This window comes from Bos javanicus, chromosome 18, assembly GCF_032452875.1.
Source record: "Bos javanicus breed banteng chromosome 18, ARS-OSU_banteng_1.0, whole genome shotgun sequence".
NCBI classification, from domain to species: Eukaryota; Metazoa; Chordata; class Mammalia; order Artiodactyla; family Bovidae; genus Bos; species Bos javanicus.
In genome coordinates, this window is record NC_083885.1 from 13173567 (window position 1) to 13195494 (window position 21928).

General features: G+C 44.7%; 2 protein-coding genes and 1 long non-coding RNA gene across 6 annotated transcripts in view; 2 read left to right on the forward strand and 1 right to left on the reverse strand.

Moving 5' to 3' along the window:
* Positions 1-432, reverse strand: part of FBXO31 (F-box protein 31) — a 36597-nt gene extending 36165 nt beyond the window's left edge. For 2 of the 3 annotated variants that reach the window (XM_061386949.1, XM_061386947.1), the window contains exon 1: positions 55-432. In XM_061386949.1, coding sequence (XP_061242933.1) covers positions 55-403 — 349 coding nt within the window. In that variant the 5' untranslated portion in view covers positions 404-432. The remainder of the gene's footprint in view (positions 1-54) is intronic. The other variant, XM_061386948.1, reaches the window with a different exon arrangement.
* A 60-nt stretch (positions 433-492) lies between these two features.
* LOC133230075 (uncharacterized) lies at positions 493-3904 on the forward strand. The gene is made up of 2 exons (XR_009730741.1): positions 493-1024; positions 2500-3904. It is a non-coding gene; the product is annotated as an uncharacterized LOC133230075 (long non-coding RNA).
* A 5091-nt stretch (positions 3905-8995) lies between these two features.
* MAP1LC3B (microtubule associated protein 1 light chain 3 beta) lies at positions 8996-21211 on the forward strand. 2 transcript variants are annotated; one of them, XM_061386956.1, is made up of 4 exons: positions 9069-9319; positions 17370-17425; positions 20028-20134; positions 20965-21211. In XM_061386956.1, the coding sequence occupies exons 1-4, from the start codon at positions 9280-9282 to the stop codon at positions 21137-21139; spliced, it is 378 nt and encodes a 125-aa protein (XP_061242940.1). In that variant the 5' UTR covers positions 9069-9279; the 3' UTR covers positions 21140-21211. The 2 variants fall into 2 exon arrangements, with proteins under 2 accessions (XP_061242941.1, XP_061242940.1); XM_061386957.1 differs by lacking the exons at positions 20028-20134; positions 20965-21211 and adding an exon at positions 19423-19616 and having other exon boundaries at positions 8996-9319.
* Positions 21212-21928: the final 717 nt, after the last annotated feature.

A 21928-nucleotide genomic window follows, 5' to 3' on the forward strand; every position in this document is an offset into this window, starting at 1 on the left:
CACCCCCTCCCAGTCAAGCCCCCTGGGGCCCAGGCCCCGCCCCGGCGCACTCACCCTCCCGGCAGCGCCGCCTCCAGATGGTGTCAGTGTGCAGGATGCGTCGGAACTTGGTGCAGACCTGGGCCAGGCTGGGCAAGTCGGTGCCAGGCAGCGACGCGAAGATCTCCACCAGGAGCTCGGGCGGCAGCTCCAGCAGCGAGCATCGCGGGGGCGACGAGGGGCCCGCGCTCCGGTCGCCCCCGGCCCCGGACAGCGCCGCCGAGCCCGCCTCGATGCGCTCCTCCTCGGGGTCCGTGTCCGGTTCGCTGTCTGCCGCCGCGGTCTCGGCCGGGCCCCGGCGCTGCTGGCGGCGCCGGCATCCCCGCGACGGGCCCACGCCGCAGAGGCGAGCGCACACCGCCATGCCGGCGACTGACGGCCGCCGCGCCGCCGCCGCCCGTGCGCACGCGCCGCCCGAGAGCCGAGCCCCGCCCGCCCGGCCGGAGAGCCCGGCCCCGCCACTCCACGCCACGCCCCTCCAGGGAGCCTTATTCCCGCCCCTCCAGGGAGCTTTATCCCCGTCCCCAGGAGCGCGGAGTCCCGCCCCCCGGGGGAGCCGAGCACCACCCCTGGGAGAGCCCTGCCTCGCCACGCCCCTTCAGAGAGCCAAGCCCCGCCCCCCGGGGGGCGGGGAAACCAAGGCACCCCACCCCCCCACCCCCCCGGGATTCGAGGCCCCGCCCCTCCCGACAGCTAAGCCACGCCTCTAGTACATTGCCGAAGTCCCCGTCTGGGGCTTGGTCCAGCCCACCAGAGGGGACCCGAAAAGTCTTGGGCTGGCGTAGCCGAAAAGCCCCCCGCCTCGACCGCCCTTCAGGGTTCATTAGGTCCCTCTCCTCGCAGCCCCACCGGTCCCAGGCGGCCCTGGCCTCCGCTCACCTGAGGACTGAGGGCCTCCAGTCGCGCGCCAGTACGGAGCACGGGAAAGGAATGTCACCGACAAACGCACGACGGCCGCCCCTTCCCGACTGAGCGCACACGACAGGTAGGCAGTAGATGGCGTGCTGCCGGTTGTGAGGGCCGAACTCACCACCTCCTGAGTACCGGACTGGAGCTCTCCCAGAGGTCACCCTGAAGACCCTACGAGGGACACCCCCCCCCGCCCCGCCCCCGGAGAATGCCTCGGGAAGGCCCTAAGGCCCCCTCCAGAGCTCCCCCCAAGGATCCCCAAGGAACCCCCTGGGAAGGCCCAGAGGACCCCCAGGGAAACCGGAGGACACCCTCTCTCGAGGACCCTCGGGAAGGCCTCAAGGAGCCCCCCAAGGATCCCCCTGAGGATCCCAAAAGAACCATCCAGGGAAGCCCCGAGGACCCCCGCACAGGATCGTCCCAGGAAGGCACCAAAAAGACCCCTGGGGATTCCAAGAACTCTCCAGAAAGGCTCTGAGGACCCTCTGGAGAATCCTCCAAAAAGGCCTGGAAGAGAGTCCTCCTTCTGACCCCCATGAAGGCTCAGAGGATACCAGCCCCAGACCCTTTAGGAAGGCCCAAAGGAGCCCTCTTAGAACCCTCAGGACCTCTAAAACCCCCCTGAGCACCCTTGCATGAAGAACCTCCCAGGGTAGCCCAGAGAACACTCTTCTGAGGACCTCCCAGGAAGGCCTGGAAGAACTCCCCGCAGGATCCCAAGAACCCCACCAAAAGTTTCAAAGGACCCCCAGTGTACATCTCAAGGATCCCCCCTCAGAGAATAATTCAGGATGCGCACAAGGACACCCCCACCACACCTCCCCATGACCCAGAAGGGTCATATACGGTGTGATTAGGGGAACAACACAAACTTATAGCACCTGGAACTAGTTAAGCCAAGTCGGACCCTAAATTGTGCCTTTGTTATTTAAAAACTGACATTCACTTATTTCTACCCTGATTGCAATAAAAAGGGGAAATCACACTAGGTGGGTAGTCTATATGATCTTCAGTTCAGTTCAGTTCAGTCGCTCAGTCTGACTCTGCTACCCCATGGACTACAGCACACCAGGCCTCCCTGTCCATCACCAGCTCCTGGAGTTTACTCAAATTCATGACCATCCAGTCAGTGACGCCATCCAACCATCTCATCCTGTCACCCCCTTCTCCTCCCGCCTTCAATCTTTCCCACCATCAGGGTCTTTTCAAATGAAATGGGTATATCTTTCCTTTTCTCCTTTGCTTTTCACTTCTCTTCACAGCTATTTGTAAGGCCTCCTCAGACAACCATTTTGCCTTTTTGCATTTCTTTTTCTTGATCACTGCCTCCTGTACAATGTCATGAACCTCTGTCTGTAGTTCTTCAGGCACTCTGTCTATCAGATCTATATGACCTTTCTGTGCCCTGATTACCTTGTTTACTGTGCTGGAGGGTACTGTGGATTCTAGACGGGAAGCCAGCTGGGGCCTGGGGCAGGGGTGACACAAAGCCTTCCTGTGACAGCGGCTTCCCCTTAAGCAGCACTAATAACAAGAAACTGTCATTTCCAGAGAGAAGGATGTGATTACGAGATTATGGAAGCAGACCTCTGCCTGGATGAGCCCAACTCCTTTCTGGTCCAGACTCACATCAACACCCTGAAGTGCTGGAGCAACTGCCCAGAGCCCATATGGAAGCTAAGAATCCACAGACCACTCCAGTGTTTCTGGTCAGTGTTGCTCTTTCTACTCAGATTGAAAAATAATGACTCCACCAGTTCCCTGGGCCCAGTCTCCACAAGGTCCTGGCTCTTCACTACTTCCCTAAGGAGGTCTCCAAGCAGAAGAGAGGCTGCCTACCCCAGTCCACAGAATCCCATAAATAGGGAAGTGCATCTTTTGACAAAAGTAACAATGCTGGACTTCAAACCTTGACTATCTCAGCTCCGGGCAATTGAAAAACAGCTTGTGACTGCCTTCCCTGTATCTGGGTGTTTTTTCAAACTGTCCTCTAGCCTGTTATCAGAACTCGCCTCCTGCAAGTGGTAACACAGAAACAAAAGAAGAGTCATGCTTCACTCACCTATTTAATATTAGTATTTAATGACCCCATTGACTCCGTATCACATCACACAGAGTACTTCACAATCCAGGCCTAACCTCCAGGTCTGGCAGCATCTCCTGTCTCCAAACATCTCTCAATGGGAGCCACCCAGTTCCTTAGTGGGAACGCATCATGCCTTGTCACATCCCTGCCCCTTGTTCAAGCTGTCTCCTCTGCCAGGAAAACCCTCTTCCCAGTCTGTGCCAGTAAACAGTCACCCCTTCCACCTCATCCTCAAATGGTACCCCTTCCCGGAATGTCCCTTTATTACTGCACCATCATTTGTTTTATTACAAACACGTGCTTCCTCTGGTAGCAGCCTCACCAGCTGTATCCTCTGTTGCATGACAGACATGCTAGCACACATCACGTAATAGGCAAATGTGTACTGACTACACGTTGGCTGAGTGAAGAACAACAAACTGGCTAGATGGCTACAAAGGGAGGAATGTGAACCAAACAGATTTAAAGAAGCCTTGTGGATCATTGCCATCCCCATCCAAGCTAGGAAGTCTCAGCAAACAGAAATGCGTCAACTCATGTGATAAGTATTTACAGAATGCCTGACTAACCTACATGCTATTTTCTACGTGGATCCATAGATTATAAAGCATGCACTTTGCTGCTGTATATTTCAATTTGTTTTTTTTTTAATCTGTCTACTCATTACTAGGTCCTACTAATAAAATATTCTTCTAGAAAAGTTTTAGGGTATATTAAAATATACAAAATAGTTTGGTTAAATTTCCATCTTTTTAAGAATGGTTAACCATGTTCATAATTTGAATTATGTATAATTCAGTTAAAAGATATACCTAAATCTACATTTTTGACAGCAGGAACAATAAAAGACTGTGTACAATAACCCACAAAGATGTTAAAGGTTTGAATTTGTGCTGACCATTAGAACAGAAAGAAATGGATGACCATGAGAACTGTGGTAATCCATAATGGGGGAGAAGAACCAGAGGGGAAGACTTAGGCTATCGCAGAAAACAATTACACATTGAACCCTGAAAGCTTTGTGTCCTTGAAGCTTTTACAGCCCGTTATGTAGAACTGGATCCTTTACAAAAAAACGCCAAAGAGGATACATTCATGCTAAAATGAGGGAAGATTAGATAGAAGAGATCTTTTTAAATGGAAAAAATTTTAAATTGTATACAATTTTAAAGGTTACTTTTTCTTGCAGTTATTACAAAATATTGGCTATATTCCCTGTGTAATACAGTACACCTTTGAGCCTATCTCACACCCAAAAGTTTGTGCCTCTCCCACTCCTGTGTTGCCACCTCCCATGGTAACCACCAGTTCTCTGTATCTGTGAGTCATCTTTTTGTTATATTCACTAGTTTGTTGTAGTTTTAATTTTTTTTTCCAAGAAAGCAAAGTGAGGATTTATTAAGTGAAAGTATGCTCACAGTGGGAGAGCAGGCAGACTCAGGTGAGTAGCTGCCTCACTTGTTGTATTTTTTAGATTCCACATATAAGCTTGTGCCTCCCACTCCCCACCCCTCTTGTGCCCCTCCCTCACTTTCTCCACTGGTAACCACTAGTGTTTGTTCCCCATGTTTGTAAAGTCGGCTTCTTTTTTGTTATACTCACTAGAGTTTGTTGTATTTTTTTGGATTCCACATATTAGTGATATCATACAGTATTTTTCTTTCTCTCTCTGGCTTATTTCACTAAGCATAATGTCCTCCAAGTCCATCCGTGTTGCTGGAAATGGCAAAAATTTTGTTCATCTTTATGCCTGATTGTATGTGCATATGTACATCACATTTTTACCCATTCATCTGTTGATGAATGTTGTGGACACTTCAGTTGCTTTTATATCTCAGCAATGGTAAATAATGCTGATATGAGCATTGGGGTATGTGTATTGCTATCTTTTTTAATTAGTGGGGTCTTTTCAGATATACATCCAGGAGTGGAATTTCTGGGTCATATGGTAGTTCTGAATATTCATTGGAAGGACTGATGCTGAAGCTGAAGTTCCAATACTTTGGCCACCTGATGTGAAGAACTGACTCATTGGAAAAGACCCTGACGCTGGGAAAGATGTAAGGCAGGAAGAGAAGGGGATGACAGAGGATGAGATGGTTGGATGGCATTACCAAGTTGATGGATATGAATTTGAGCAGGCTCTAGGAATTGGTGATGAGCAGGGAAGCCTGGCATGCTGCAGTCCATGGAGTGACAAAGAGTCAGACACGACTGAGCAACTGAACTGATGGTAGTTCTGTTTTTAATCTTTTGAGAAACTTCCATACCATTTCCACAGCAGTTGTACCACAAAATCATTTGTTTTACCAAATGACTACATGCTCCCAATACATTCCCTCTTGGAATTACAAGAGGGAACTCTTTGTTATTGAGAACTCTTATCTAAGGAAATTAGTAGTGTACAGGGCAAGGCACTTTTCAACTGATTGCCTCAAAAGTCATGGAAAATAGTAGTTCTTGGACTTAAGAAAGCCTTGTCAACTTCCCCATGCTGGTTCTCAGAATCCAGATTTGAAAATGGCATCTGCTCAGAAGAAATAATCAAGGTGAGTGGAGAGAATAGAAAGTATTCAAAGGCTAAACAAGAGATTTGGTGTGAGACTCTTATGAGTCTCAACAGCAGCATATATGGGCAAAAGCTGGAAAAAGAGCAGTCCTTCAGAATTTGTTTACAATTAAAGGAACAAATGACTATAACAAAGAAAAAGGCCTGTGAAAGGCCAGCCGGTTCCATGAACATGTTACATGCTCACTTAAGAGATAGTATTAGGTTGTAGGAGTGATTTGAGATCGTTTTCCTGCAGTCACCGGGGTGTTGATTTTTGAAGTTGTACAGGAGAGCCAGGGCGTCATGGGAGAGAGGAAGTTCTCCCGCGCGCCATGCCTCTTTCGCTCTGGACACTCTCTCCTGGACCCGGTGAAGACATTCTGAAAGACTGCAAGCTATGGGGCGTCACTTGCAACACCCTCCTGGCTGAATCCTTTCTGAGAATAGCCAGGACACTGCTCTTGAGCAATACTTGTTTGTTTACTTGTGCTAAAGAGCAGGGATGACACAAGACTGATTGGACCAACAGCCAATAGTAGCCCAGACAACAAGGAGGGTTGGATATCTCTCCCAATCAGAAAGAGAAGAGGCGGGACAGGCCGGGCAGGCCTGAAGAGCTGAACTTAAAGCTCAGTGTGACTTGCCCTCCATACTGAGTGTGGCAAAATAACCCTAACGTGTTCTGTAGTGCAGGTTAACGTTTCATGCCTTATTTGCAGATTCGCAGAAATAGCGTGGTAGCATGATTTACAGCATTACTTCACTAATGCTGGGACATCATATTCTAGCAGTTACCTTATATCCCCCACGATTATGGTCATTTCATGTTAGGAAAAAAGGAATAGGGTGAGAGCTATTTAAAACTGACCCTGCTTGGCTTTCTAGAATGATTATGTGATAGTTTAAAAAGTACCATGAGGTTTCTGGAGAAAGCACTGAATAAATTCACAAGACAGATTTGTTCTTCTGTACATTATGTAGATTATTTAAAAGATGAGTCATATTTGCTATTTGTTTAAAAATAAATCTTGCTATGCTTATATTAACTAGCTTAAAACCTTCCTTTGGAAACCAGATAGAATGTTTAACTCCTCTTTATTTTTTAATTGGATTCTATATGAGTGATATTAACTGACCACTCAGAATATCATTTACATTGAATATCATTTACATTGAATGTCTATTGAACTGCAATCTGAGGGCACATGAAATTTTTCACATTTAAGTACCTTTGTTTTCAAAATTCACGTGAAGTTACAGTATTTATTGGTTGATATTTGTTTGCATATAACAAATTAGTCAACTTTAAATATAATTTATTTCAATATGCTTCTCTTTCAGGCTCATGAGATAACTTTACACACCAACTGCTTTAAATGATTTTCTGAGATACCTATGGGGTTGTGAGGTTTTAAATTCAAGTAGGAATTTAAGATAAGACCATACCAATCACTGTTAATATGGACTTCAATACTTGAAAAATCATAGAGTAATCCTGCCCCATCACTATTATAGCCCTTGTGGTAATCCCTGGGGTAGTGAACCCAAGGCTTGAGGTAATCTGGTAAAGCTTTATGGATGCCTAAGGGACTAGAAAATATGAAACCCTTTTTACCCTCCCCCCAGTTCCATATGCCTGATATCGATTTTTTTTTCACTCTTCTTGCATTGGGAGCAGTTGTCCAGCAAGGGAACAAAAAGTCCATTTCTTACAAGGCAGCAATTAAGCCAAAAAAGCACTCACCAGTCAATACTCAATATCGTAAAAACCCAGAAAAGAAAGCAATTCACCGTCCACACTCTCATGGAGACTTCGAAACTGATCATTTTGTGTTTGGGAGAAGGTGGGTACTCTTATTGGATTCCCCCCATCCCAATCTTTGCAGAATAAATACAAAAATACTAAGAATGCCCATGGAGCTTAAAACCTTCCTTTGGAAACCAGATAGAATGTTTAAGTCCTCTTTATTTTTTAATTGGATTCTATATAGTCTTGTTTTTAAAAAATTTATTTGCTAATTGTATTTGGCTATGCCGGGTCTTAGCTGTAGCGGGCAGGATCTTTGAGTTATGATCTTGCAGCATTTGAACCCTTAGTTGCAGCATGTGAGATCTTGTTCCTCAGCCAGGAAGAGAAGCCAGGCCTCCAGTATTGGGAGCATGGAGTCTCAGCCGCTGGACCACCAAGAAAGTCCCTAAGTCCTCTTTATTAACTGTACCTTATCAGAGATTTTTCAAGGTAAAGAACTGTGACAGAAAGGGCGGGGGGGAACCTGGGAAAGTGACATATGCCCAATACAGTGTTCTTTTGTGAACAGTGTTACAGCGCAGAGCCACAACTAACAGCGTTGTTCTGAGTGGGGGGTGATTAAACGACAGACTTTGCTTCTCTGTAAAGGAAATTCCAGCTGCATTGGAACCCTTTTGAGAGCTATGTTTTAGTAGGTTCTGTATGTTTGTATAATAAATGTTCATTAGCACAATCCAAATACTTTATCAGACATTATAAGAAAGGCTTTTTCCAACTCAAAAAAGGGGAGAACACTTTCAAAGTCCAAGATATTAAAAAGCAAAAACAGTCAAAGAATCAAGTGCTGTTCATTCACAAAGCTGTTTATTAGATGTTTGAATGGGGCAATAACTGACTTGCTCACTAAACGCTTCATAGAGATTTATATTCTACCAGGTCACTTCCATCTGCTCCTCAGCAAACACCTGGAGTTCTAAAATATAGTACAAATGAGTCTGGGACTGAGAAAAATGGTTAGGTATTCAAGGCAGTTCTGCCAGTTAGTCACTGAAAGACTGTGAGGACTGAATTTGGGTAAGGCTCCCTATTTGAGAGAAGAGCGGAGATCAGTGAAAGGTAGTGAACTCTGCCAAGTGCGGACAGGCCAGCGCCCTGCCATTGCAGATGATGCCCAGGGCCCCCTCCACCCCAGAAGTCACCTAAGGCCGAATGTCAAGCCCAGGGCACGGACTTTCTCCAAAGCCAGACTCGACTGACCATAACCTGAAATAACGCAGTTTTGGCTCTTTTCCCAGTTGGGACAATGTGTGATGGAAGTTACCAGTTGACAGTTTCCTTAGAAGAGAAAACTGAGATGTCCTTGACGTGGAAAGCCAACGGAAACAAAGACACAGAAAGCCGCCGACGGAAAAGAACCAGCAGCTTCTAGCTGTGAGCTCTGAGAAGGCAGGGGGCACAACAGGCCTTTATTTTCCTGTGGAAACATCGCTGGCCACCGTAACTGGCACCAGGAACAGGAGCGAGGCCGCGCCCCTGCATCTTTGCCAGGGAAGGAGAACCGCGCGCGTCTGCCGGGCACGTGCCCGCGGGGGACGGCCAGGTTCCGGGCTCGCGCGCCCCCGGCCAGTGGCCGGTCGCCGCGCGCCAACTCGCTCCCGCGAGCCCGGGCCTGACCCGTTGCGCATGCGTGCGGCTCGCTCCTCGCCACTCACGCGCTTCGACCCCGCCCCGGCCGCTGCGCGCGGCCCGCTTCCGCCACGCCCGCCATGGCGGCCGCTGCGGCCCGCCCCTGGCCCCGCCTCCCGGGACGCCGCGCAGGTCACCTGACGCGGCTGCGGGCTAAGGAGACACAAGAGGAGTCGCGGTCGCCACCGTCGGAGCTGTCGCCGCCTCTGCCGCCGCCCGCAGCCTCCAACTCGCCGCCCCCACCCAGCCTGCAGCGCCATGCCGTCCGAGAAAACCTTCAAACAGCGCCGAACCTTCGGTGGGTGCCGCGGGCCGGACGCTGTCTGAGGGCCGGCGGGGGCTTCGGGGCCGAGGCAGCGGGGCCCGGCCGAGCCGAGGGGCTCCGGAGAGGGCGGGCGGGCGAGCGGAGGGCTACCTGGCGGAGGGGCCGAGGCGAGCTGAGGCGGGAGCTGCGGGAAGACCGGGCCCGGGCGGCCGAGGGAGTCGAGGCAGGGAGCCTGACGCGCCGAGGGCCGCCGGGCCTGGGGGTCTAAGGGGCCGAGGGCGCGCTGGCTGGGAGCTGCTGAATCACCTTTCGGCCCGGGCGGCCGGCGGGCTGTGAGCTCGGGGCCGTCAGCGCTCCAGCCCCGGGGTGTTCGGGCCCTCCGACAAGACGAGCGCTAGTGGCGCGGGGGTGCAGTCCTTGTGGGGGAGTCTGGCCCGTCGCCGGGCCGGGTTCTCAGAGGTGGTGGCACCGCGGGTGCACGTCTAGGTCACACATGGTCCCTTCAGACGTCAGTACCTCCACGGAGAGGGGTCCTCACGCCCGCCCCTTCCCCTGCAGCCCCGCATGGCTGCGACGTCTTGGTCCTATTTGTGGCACAAGCGCGAGGGTGGGTGGCTCTTCTTCTCACTGGCTAGCGACAGCATTCTTTGACACCAGCGGCAAATCCGTTCTCTCCCAGTTCGGGCTGGAGTCCCTACTTAGCACGCTGGTGTTTGGTGGAAACCGAAAGTAACACCATCACAATACTTACTCCTGCACAACACCGATGGGAAGGAAGTGATTGGTGCTCCTTTTAAAGCAAGACAGTGCTGCAATAACAGCGTGGCCTCCTTGTATATCCCCTGTGTAGGGCTTGTTTGTTTATCTCAGGCCAGGTGGAGTAGGGCGGGACCAGCGTTCCTTCCTGTCTTAATCTTCTTCAGGATCTTGAGCAGTATCTCTGCTGTCTTACTTTGGTCTAGTTTCCCGGAGTCTGGAAAAGAGGCAAGCGTTCATTTGAACCTGGATATGGTTTTGTAGATCTCATTATCGATAATTATTTCCTGTGCTTGAGAAACTCCAAAAAATGAAATTCATAGTGATCTGAAGAGCATATCCTTTCAGCCTCTTGAAGCAGTTGGCTGGTTAGCAAGACTTAGAGGTGTCTTTCCTTTTTTTTTTTTTTAAAGAAATTTTGTCTGTAGTGACCTTTGTGAACTAAGATATTCGTGAATATTAGTTTTTGTGCAGCCCTGGGAGCAGATTTGCCATTGTACCTGGCTTCTTTCCTTACTGGCATTAAAAGTTAACTGGGGACGTTTGTATGGGAAAGATGCCCGTTTTCTCATGACTGGATACAATAGTTAACTTTCTTTTTGCTTAGAGTACTTTTAGGTTATCTAGAAAAATCCTTGAAGAAGAGTAGGTAGAGTAGGAAAAGTGAGGAATAATGAGAATAAAAGTGAAAATAAATGACAATAAAATAATGAATTAGAAGGAATTCACCTGGTGCCTGTGGCCCTGAGGGTAAACCAGCAGGAATGCCTTAGTTTTTCTCCATTTGTGTATGTTGCCTGTACTATATTTGTGGGCTTTCCTCTTTGTTCACCTTTATTTACTACCACTCCTTTTTTTTTTCCTCCCTTGTCTCCTGACTCTTGATTCATTTTTGTGTGTGTGTGTACTTTTATTGAGAAATGACATTCATTACTGTGTAAATTTAAGGTATCCAGCATGATGACTTGGTTTACATATCTTGTGCAATGATGACTACAGTAGGTTCAGTTCAGTTCAGTCGCTCAGTCGTGTCAGACTTTTTGCGACCCCATGAATCTCAGCACTCCAGGCCTCCCTGTCCATCACCAACTTCGGAGTTCACTCAGACTCACGTCCGTCTAACATCAATAAAAAAGATATATTTTCTCCTTGTTAGAAGAATTAGTATTACCCTCTCCTTTTTTTTTTTTTTTAAGGGCTTAATAGTCATTTTGCAGAAGAATGTATCATTTAATGGCTACTGCCTTTCCTTGCTGTTGATCATGATAATCAGCACTGAAATTATTTTGTAGCACAGTAAATGAGTCAATCAGTTCTTTGGAGATACCCTTTTTGTAGAACCTAAGACCAGCCCCAGTTAGCTTGAGCAATAAGTACTCTTCCCAAGTGAGTGAGTTTGGGTTAATTAAAAATTGAGTATAGCTCTGATACATATATTCTACCAGGGTTGAGAGGAATCTTAGAGCTCACCCAAAACAAGGACTTCCTTTTGTAGCCAAGGAAACTGGGTGGGGCCCTGAGAGGTGGAGATCATGGTCCACCTAGTGGCAAAGTCTGGACTTGTCCTTCAGCCCTTCTGGTAGAAATTCTTCCCATCCTCCAGGAGGTAGCCAGTACATGAAGTGGACTAGCACTGAGTCAAGAGGCAGTGATGTGTCCTTACAAATATTTTGAATAATTTTGTGAACTTTAAAGCTATACTTGAGCAAATATTTTTGGATTCAGTTTTCTCAAATGTCATAATTTCACTCCATTTTCTTTTGGGTTGCCCTAGTTTAATAACAGATCTGTCTCCTAGACATAATCTGCTGAGATTCAATGTTAAACCTAGATCTTAAGCTTCACCATCAATAACAAAATGGGTCTGCGTTCTCTCAGAAGTTGATGTAGTAGTCTAGAATAAATAACTCCAATTACTCTAACAAGTAGACTGAAGAGTGAGTTTATGCCAACACCTAGATAACACTCCCTGAGCTTAAGCTATGTCACTCCTGGATGGGTGGGATTTTACATTGTTTATTTCTAGGCATATTGGGGGAAATATTTATTATGCTTCCATTTCATCTTTGTACAAGCCTGAGCCCTGGGGGAATACAGAAGTGACTGAAGCCGGGGCAGTCTGTTGAGAAAGGCAAATGATAAACAGATCGTAACAGTGCTAAGAAAGTAACTGAGTGAAAGAAGTGTTCTTTTATGCCGTTGATCAGTGGTGTTGGTAATGCTTTTGTTAAATATACTGCTGGCCTCTGAAAGCAGCCTTCTACTCAAAGAGGTTTCAGCATATACTATATTTATATTTAATTTCTCAAGGCTTACCGCTGGATTTTCATTGCAGCTGGCCAGGACGCTAATGATATTCCTCTAGGACTTTGGTACTACTCTTGTCATCTTAAGGAAGTCACTTGTCTTCCTCAGTGAAAATGATCATTTTTGCCTTCCTTTTTGGGCCATATTTTGGGGATAAATTAACAATAACTGAAACAGATGACCTACCGGGATTTTGATAGGATGCTGCTCTAGGATAAGTCGGACGTAGAGAAGGGATAAGGGGGCTAGATCTGTTGATACTTTATCAAAGAAGGGTGGTGTCCACCCTCTTCTGAAGGAAGCAGAGACTACAACTGTGGAAGAATCAGTATCTCTCGAGACTTAACTGGAGAAGGCAATGTCACCCCACTCCAGTACTCTTGCCTGGAAACCCCATGGATGGAGGAGCCTGGTGGGCTGCAGTCCATGGGGTCGCTAAGAGTCGGACACGACTGAGCGACTTCACTTTCACTTTTGGGGATGAATCAAGATAAAGCTTTGACACTGTGGTTTGAAGCCCAACATTTAGAGTCCATTTTGCTTTTCCCTTCCCCACTTAACCGTAATAAACCTGTTCTCCTTATATAAAAAATCTTTCATCCTTAAGCTTGAGTGATTCCTTTTTAGTTCAGTTCAGTCGTGTCCGACTCTTTGCAAACCCATGAACTGCAGCACACCAGGCTTCCCTGTCCATCACCAACTCTCGAAGCTTGTTCAAACTCATGTCCATCGAGTTGGTGATGCCATGTGATTCCTTTTACCTTAAATTTATTTGGATAAGCTTTTAAATGTGAAACATCTCAGGGTATGTTAAACTTATTATTTATTGGCTGCAGTGATTTAAGTAAATTATGATTTCCCTTTGTGAAATCTGCTCTGACAAGATAAAGATTTTTGTTATGAAGAGGGCTGGTAGTGGAGTATAGGTGGTTCAGCATCTTTTCTGGGATAGAACAGATATAAGGACAGAGCTGAGAGAAGTGATGCAGTATCAGTGACACCCCAGAAATAGAGAGGAGTTCAAAGGATGATGTAAAGAAAAACTCTGCCTTTGTGTTTCTTCTACTTGACAGTACTGTCCTGAACACTGTGGCTCACTTTTGTGTGTGTGTGTATGACTCACTTCTGACACCAGACATAAGTGTTTTTCCACACAACAAGCAATTCAGCTCATTGTCCTGTTTAACTCAGTTGTGACACTACCTGGCGATAGCCTCAGATCCAGTCCATGGGGTTTCAAAGAGTTGGGCACGACTGAGCAACTAACACTTACTCTTGGAGCTTCTTCTCAGTCCAGCCACTGAGCTGGTAGTCAGTCACTGGTTGTCATATAAAATCCACTTTTTGTCACACGTCACAATGCAATAGAGAAATGCTTCTTTGTTTTTGTATAGAATAAGAGAAGACAACACTTTAGAATGATGATTTTCTTTTTTATTTTCAGTCTGCTAACTCAGCATTCAAAAAACTAAGATCATAGCATCCAGTTCCATCATTTCATGGCAGATAAATGGGGAAAAAGTGGAAACAGTGACAGATTTTATTTTCTGGGCTCCAAAATCACTGTGGATGCTCACTGCAGCCATGAAATTAAAAGACACTTGCTCCTTGGAAGAAAAAGCTGTGATCAACCTAGACAGCATATTAAAAAGCAGATATCACTTTGCCACAAAGGTCCATATAGTCAAACCTATGGTTTTCCAGTAGTCATGTGTGGATGTGAGAGTTGGACCATAAAAAAGGCTGAGCATGGAAGGATTGATGCTTTTGAACTGTGGTGCTGGAGAAGACTCTTGAGAGTCCCTTGGACAGCAAAGAGATCAAACCAGTCCATCCTAAAGGAAATCAACCCTGAATATATTCACTGGAAGGACTGATGCTGAAGCTTCAGTACTTTGGCCATGATTCGAAGAGGTGACTCATTGGAAATAAGACCCCAATGCTGGGAACTGTTGAGGGCAGCAGGAGAAGGGGATGACAGGATCAGATGGTTGCATGGCATCACTGACTCAACAGACATGAGTTTGAGCAAACTCCCGCAGAAGGGAAGGACAGGAAAGCCTGGTGTGCTAAAGTACATGGGGTCAGAAAGAGTCAGACACGACTTAGCAACTAAACAACACAAGGCACCCACTTACTGAGCGTTTCACTTTTACAGTTTGCTTCAAATGCTGAAGGACCATAGGATGGTCGACATTGAGTTCTTTGGCAACTTCTCTTGCAACATCAGTGATCCTCTCAATTGGTCATTGTCAACCTCTGATGCCTGGCCACTACAATCCTCATCTTCAGGGCTTTCATCTCCTTTGCAAAACTTCTTTGAACCATCAAAGAAGTTGGGCCAAATGTGTTGTTGATGCTGCAAGTTGTCTCTGATGTTTTATGACCCGTTTTGAACTCATTAAAAAATTGCTCAGATTTGCTTTTTGTACATCATTTCTATAGTCTAAAATAGATAAAAAATAAACAGCAAGTAATGCTATCAGCAAAAAAAAATAAAGTGAGAAATTCACATTAAAATGATGTATAGCATAACCACATTTATTTCAGAATGTATTCCAGTATCAAATGGTGAAGTTCAACAGTGCAAAACCGCAATTACTTTTGCACCAACCTAATATGAAGGCTATGAAAGCCTGCCAGGGAACAGCTGAAGGAAGAGATGCATGGGGTGAGGAAGAGATGCATGGGGTGAGGAAGAGATGCATGGGGTGAGGAAGAGTGCTGAACACAGGAGTTTCTGTCTCCTTGGAGTTTGGTAATTGCATTCTCCTTCCACCCAGAAGCACTCCAAACCGTTTGTATTAATAAATTCATTTGTATCACTTTTTAGATTCTACTGTAAGTGATGTCATATGATACTTGTTTTTCTCTGACTTACTCAATATGATAATCTCTAGGTCCATCCATGTTGTTGCAAATGACATTATTTCATATTGAATAATGGAGCATTTATTAACCATTTACTATGTGCAGATATTTGCAAGGGGTGTACCAATGATCTCATCGAATCTTTAATTTTTCACTATGATTTATTATAGGATATTAAATATAGTTCCCTTACTATAAAATAGGACCTTGTTTATGCATTCTTTATATAATAGTTTGCATCTGCTGATACCAAACTCCCAATCGAACACTCCCCCTCCTCCCTGCCCTTTGGCAACCACAAATCCATTCTCTATGTATTTGAGTCTATTTCTGTTTCATAGATAAATTCATTTGTGTCATATTTTAGGTTTCACATATTAGTGATATCATATATTTGTCTTTCTCTTACTTTGCTTAGTATGATAATCTCTAGGTCTATCCATGTGGCTGTAGATGGCATTATTTCATTCTTTTTGGCTGAATAATACTCCATTGTATGTATATACCACATCTTTATCCATTCCTCTGTTGATAGACACTTCGGTTGCTTTTTTGTCTGGTCTGTCATGAATAGTGCTGCTGTGGACATTGGGGTGCATGTATCTTTTCAAGTTAGTTTTCTTTAGATATATATTCTTTAGATATATATATGCTCAGGAGTGGGATTGCAGGGTCATATGGTAGTTCTGCTTTTTGTTTTTTGAGGCACTCCTTACTGTTTTCCATAGTGGCTACACCAGCTTACATTCCCACCAACAGTAGTGGGGTTCCCTTTTCTCCACACCCTCTCCAGTATTTATTTGTAGGTTTTTTAATGATGGCCATTCTGATCAGTGTAGATGATAAACAACTCACTGTAGTTTTGATACATGATAATTATTAGTTATGTTGAGCATCTTTTTGTGTGCCTGTTGGATGTCTTTGTAGAAATGTCTATTTAGGTCTTCTGGTTATTTTTTAATTGGATTGTTTGTTTTGTTGTTGAGTGGTATGAACTGTTTGTATATTTTGGAAATTAAGCCCTTGTCAGCTGCATCATTTGCAGATATTTTTCTCCCCCTCTGTAGGTCATCTTTTTGTTCCTTTAAATGTTTCCTTTGCTGTGCAAAAGCTTGTAAGTTTGATTAGGTCCTGTTTGTTTATTTTGCTTTTATTTCTATTGCCTTGGGAGACTAAGAAAACACTGTGAAGATTTATGTCAGGGAATGTTTTACCTGTACTGTCTTCTAGGATTTTTATGGTGTCCTCTTACATTTAGGTCTTTAAACCATTTAGAGTTTATTTTTGTGAATAGTAAGAGTGTGTTCTAACACTGATTTACATGTAGCTGTCCAGATTTTCCAGTACCACTTGCTGAAGAGACATTTTTCCATTGTATGTTCTTGCCTTCTTTGTCAAAGATTAATTGACTGTAGGTGTGTGGATTTATTTCTGGGTGCTCTGTTCTGTTCCACTGATCCATATGTCTGTTTTTGTGCGACTAACACAGTTTTGATTACCATAGCTTTGTAGTATTGTTTGAAGTCTGGAAAGTTATTCCTCTTGCTTTGTTCTTTTTCTTCAGGATTGCTTTGGCAATTCTGGGTCTTCTGTGGTTCTATATAGCTTTTAGGATTATTTGGTCTAGTTCTGTGCAAGGGTAACTTGATAGGGATTACATTAAATCTGTAGATTGCTTTGTGTAGTGTGGCTACTTTAACAATATTCTTCCACTCCAAGAGCATGGGATATATTTCCATTTCTTTGAATCAACATTAATTTTATTAATGTTTTATAGCTCTCAATGTATAAGTGGTTCACCTCTTTGGTCAGGTTTATTCCCAAGTCTCATTTTGTTTTTGATGCAGCTTTAAAAGATATACATATACATACATATATATATATATATATATATTACATTACTTTTCTGATATTTCATTGTTAATGTAGAGAAATGCAACCAGTGTCTGTATGTTAACCTTGCATACTAACCTTTGCGAGATATGAGGTGTTAGTGTTTGGTTTCTCTCAGTTCTAGGGAAGATGTTTTTACTGCTTTGCTCTGCCACAGCTAAGGATAGGTGGGGTCAGATATGGAAGTCTACCAGTGCAGAAAATAAGTTGGATTTTTGGCCCTTAATAATGCCGGTGTTTCTTCCTTTCTTTACAGAACAAAGAGTAGAAGATGTCCGACTTATCCGAGAGCAGCATCCTACCAAAATCCCGGTAGGTCATCTCTGTTTCAGTTATTGTTAATGTACACAGAAGGGAGCACTGCTTCAGTAGTGCTTCTCCATGTGACTGCCTGATGGCTTCTGCAGGAATCTACAACCATGCAACCAGTGTGTTTGTTTAGTGACCTGGAATGGAGGCGTCTTCATCTGCAGTGTAATCTGATCACTGTTTCCTCCCAAGTCTGAGTCTGCTGCCTTAATGTTACACACTTCACAAGCCATGTAAATTTTACTTGGTAGAGAAGGGATAAGGGGGCTAGATCTGTTGATACTTTATCAAAGAAGGGTGGTGTCCACCCTCTTCTGAAGGAAGCAGAGACTACAACTGTGGGAGAATCAGTATCTCTCAAGACTTAACTGGAGAAGGCAATGGCACCCCACTCCAGTACTCTTGCCTGGAAACCCCATGGGTGGAGGAGCCTGGTGGACTGCAGTCCATGGGGTCGATAAGAGTCGGACATGACTGAGCGACTTCACTTTCACTTTTCACTTTCATGCATTGGAGAAGGAAATGGCAACCTACTTCAGTGTTCTTGCCTGGAGAATCCCAGGGACGGGGAAGCCTGTTGGGCTGCCGTCTCTGGGGTCGCACAGAGTTGGACACGACTAAAGCGACTTACCAGCAGCAGCAGCAGCAAGACTTAACTGTGACTGTACAGTCGAGGCTGCCTGACTTGGCCCCAGAGAAAGAAGACTTCTTATGTTCGGTTTCTTTGCAGGAGATGGGGGAAAAGATGCTGCTCCTAGTGTAAGGGCCCACATGTGCTGTGCCCTGGGTCCTTTGGTGGTGGACCTTAAATAGTTCCTGTTGTGACACTAGGTCTAGGGAGAAATGGTCAAGGAGCTTGTGGCTTCAGACAGAGGCTGAATTGTGGCCCTAGGTTCAGGGTTACTAAGTGATCTTGGGCTAATTACTAAAATTCTGAGAGGAGCTGCTGTATGTTCATCTGTAAAATGGGAAGAGAATCCGATCCCACGTGGCTGGGAAAATGTGCATAATTCTGGGGACATGATTGTCACCTCTTACAGACTGTATCCACTGCTAACTTCTGCAGAAGCTTCCATAGTTGGCTTTCTGATTGATCATTTCGTACCAAAGTGAGGGAAGAGAAGATGGGAAGATCTGGGATTAGGGTTGTGAAGTAGACAGAAGAGATGATAAGAAGGGTCTGCTCAGCAGGGCAGGACTGGAGGATCCTGTACTTAAACGTATGTTTGCTGTGTTTCTTAGACTGGTTGGAAATTTCAGTCTGTCTTCACGCTTAGGCCTACATATGACCTGGGCATGAGGTTTCTGGGTAATTTCCCTAATTTTAAAGTTTTTCTTCACTTTTGAGTACCTGCTGTGTCTATTTGCTAGCAGGTACTTGGCAGTCATTGGAATCAAAATAACCAGCCCAACAGTCCACTAGTATTGTTCCATAACCTCGTTTTGAAATATGAATGTTTGCATACATTTTCGGTCATCTTTTTGCTAGTAGTTTCAGGGTTTTTGCAGAAGTCATATTCTTACTTGCAGATACCATGTTTTGAACATACCTCGTAGATACAGAAAGCTATTGATCTTGCCAGGGAAGGTGACGACAGCTTGGCTTGCCTTACAGAACCTCATGTAGGCCCCATACAGTGGAACAGTATATATATAAGCATTTAAACTCTCCTAAAGATTCCCCATTCCTGCCTTACAACTTGGAGAAGGAAATGGCAACCCACTCCAGTGTTCTTGCCTGGAGAATCCCAAGGATGGGGGAGCCTGGTGGGCTGCCGTCTCAGGGGTCGCAGAGAGTTGGATATGACTGAAGCGACTTAGCAGCAGCCTTACAACTTCTTGTTGTTATAACAGCAGGCTAAAGAATCGCTCTACATGGGGAAGGCTATCCATGGTGCTCAGTAAATAGGTAATACTAAGGCTCATGGGCAGTCACTAGTCTGCAGTCATAGCTTATATAATGTGGCTTACCACTAAAAAACAACTTTTTTCCTTTACAGGAAGGAAGTATGGCAAGAAGCTAATGGATTTAAGTCGTAATGTGGAACTATTTTTGATCACTGCGTGGTTCAAGATTCTTTTAAAACTCATTTGTTAAAAAAGCAAAGATATTTTATCAAAGTGACAGAATCTCTGAGAAGTCTGCAAAAAAAAAACAAAAACAAAAATAAAAAATTGTCTCCAGACCAGCTAATCGTGATCTCTACTTGTCAGATATTTACTTAGCATTTGAGTCTATTACCATACTTAAGATCTTAAAGTTTTATTAAAACTCTCGTCATGTCACAGGTAGTGGAATTGGTGTAGATTGAGATCATTAAAGCTGGTACTCAGCATCTCTGTTCTTTTAGGGCTTGGGGTCTCTTCTTCTGTAGTGTATTTTCATAGTTGCAAATAACAGAAGGCACAGCACTTTCCCCCCTGGTGGCACCCCTGCCCTTCTCTGAAGGCAGCCGTGTTGTCTCGTGCACTGTATTTCATAAGGAACAAGTGTGCTGTTGTAAACCCTGTTTTGGCATGTGCCAGTTACAACAAAGGAAGTATTTTAACTACTTTTCATTGTTAATGGCTATTTTAAAAACCACTTTTGTGGCTTCTTTTCTAGGTAATAATAGAACGATACAAAGGTGAGAAACAGCTTCCTGTCCTGGATAAAACAAAGTTTCTGGTGCCTGATCATGTCAACATGAGTGAGCTCATCAAGATAATAAGGTATTTAATCATCTTTTAAACTTATTTCTTTGGGTAACTTCTCATTCTTTAACAGGCTTACAGATAAATCTGCCATCTAGTTCTGATAAAAATATGTGCAACTTAGTAACACTATAAGGCGTTCCATTTCTGAGTCTTCAGATTTCTTACCTGCTGCATCTCAAGTGTTTTCTGATTCTTCATCCTGACATCTATGTAGATACCATGCGGGCTCAGCAGTTTGGTGCATGGGCTTAATTAGTTGCTATCACAAAGCATGTGGAATCTTCCCGGACCAGGGATTGAACCTGTGTCCCCTGCATTAACAGATTTTTATCCACTGAGCCACCAGGAAAGTCCAGCATACTAGTTTAAAACTGGCCTAAGGAGTGTAGTAAGAATGATCTCTCAAGGGTTATTGTTAATACTTATCATGCATATAGTCATAGAAAACATTTTGTGCTTTGTGAGAAGAAATTCAAATCATCAGTTAAGTCATATTGCATTTTGCCAGAAGCAACATTAGCAAAATCTTTATACTTCTATGGGATTCCCCGGTGGCTCAGACAGTAAAGCGTCTGCCCACAATGTGGGAGACCTGGGTTCGATCCCTGGGTTAGGAAGATCCCCTGGAGAAGGAAATGGTAACCAGTACTCTTGCCTAGAAAATTCCATGGATGGAGGAGCCTGGTTGGCTACAGTCCATGGGGTCGCAAAGAGTCGGACACGACTGGGCAACTTCACTTTCACTTCACTTTATACTTTTATACTGATCCAATGTGGGCGATGTTTTGTACATTCTCCCTGTGTACTGATGTATCAATATTTCTTCACATGTTTTCTTTCAACAGAAGGCGCTTACAGCTCAATGCTAATCAAGCCTTCTTCCTGTTAGTGAATGGACATAGCATGGTGAGTGTGTCCACTCCGATTTGTGAAGTGTATGAAAGCGAGAAGGATGAAGATGGATTCCTGTATATGGTATACGCCTCTCAGGAGACTTTTGGAATGAAATTATCTGTGTAAGACTAAAAGAAAAATGCGTGTTACAGAATTTTTTAAACCCTTACCAAGGAATAAAAAAGGGATATTACCAACTGAGGTTGATCAGTTCATCTAATCACCGATCATCAAAACAGTAGTTTCCTGCCTAGGAGTTTTAGGAAGTTGTTTTTTTGTACTTCAAACAGAAAAACTGAGCTCCAGATGAGCACATTCAGCTTTGGGAAACTTTATTATTTCACCTAGGCTATCTTGTTTTTAAATTTAATGTTTAAAAATAAAATACTTTGCATTATAAGTTGCCAATAAAATAGACCTTCAAGTTAATGTTTTTTTCCCCCAAAAGAAACTTGCAGTTTTGAGCATTCAGAGAGACATTGTCTTCTCTAGGTTCACAGAAGCTGCCAACTTTTTATAGAAGGGTTTGCAGTCAACTGGAGGAATCTCCTTGAGAGGATCTTTAAGTATATGTTGTCAGGTATAGCCACCTACCCCCAATGCATTTGCCATAATAGTTGGCAAAAAGCAGGGTGAATGGGGGTGTACAGGAAATAAGGAAACCGTGCTGCTGTCCAGGGTCCCCACTTGCTAGTAAGTGTGTTTCAAGTTAGCACTCTCGTTCCAGAGTTCTCATTTGGTTTGTTCTCTAGACAGTAACACAGAAAAACACCACTGCTCAATAGGAACCTTGAATAATCTATAATTTTGGTCAAGTTTCTCAGAAGGCCTAGAGAAAGACATTTTTTGTTTTGAATATTCTCTTAAGAGCTCAGAATGGTGCCTGCTTTGGTAAATAAACAAGCAGTTACATGG

Coding starts and splice junctions, on each gene's coding strand:
- MAP1LC3B (XM_061386956.1), top strand. CDS start 9,280: ATGCCGTCCGAGAAAACCTTCAAACAGCGCCGAACCTTCG. Junction 17,426..20,027: donor AGCATCCTACCAAAATCCCG/GTAGGTCATCTC, acceptor CTTCTTTTCTAG/GTAATAATAGAACGATACAA. Junction 20,135..20,964: donor GAGCTCATCAAGATAATAAG/GTATTTAATCAT, acceptor TTCTTTCAACAG/AAGGCGCTTACAGCTCAATG.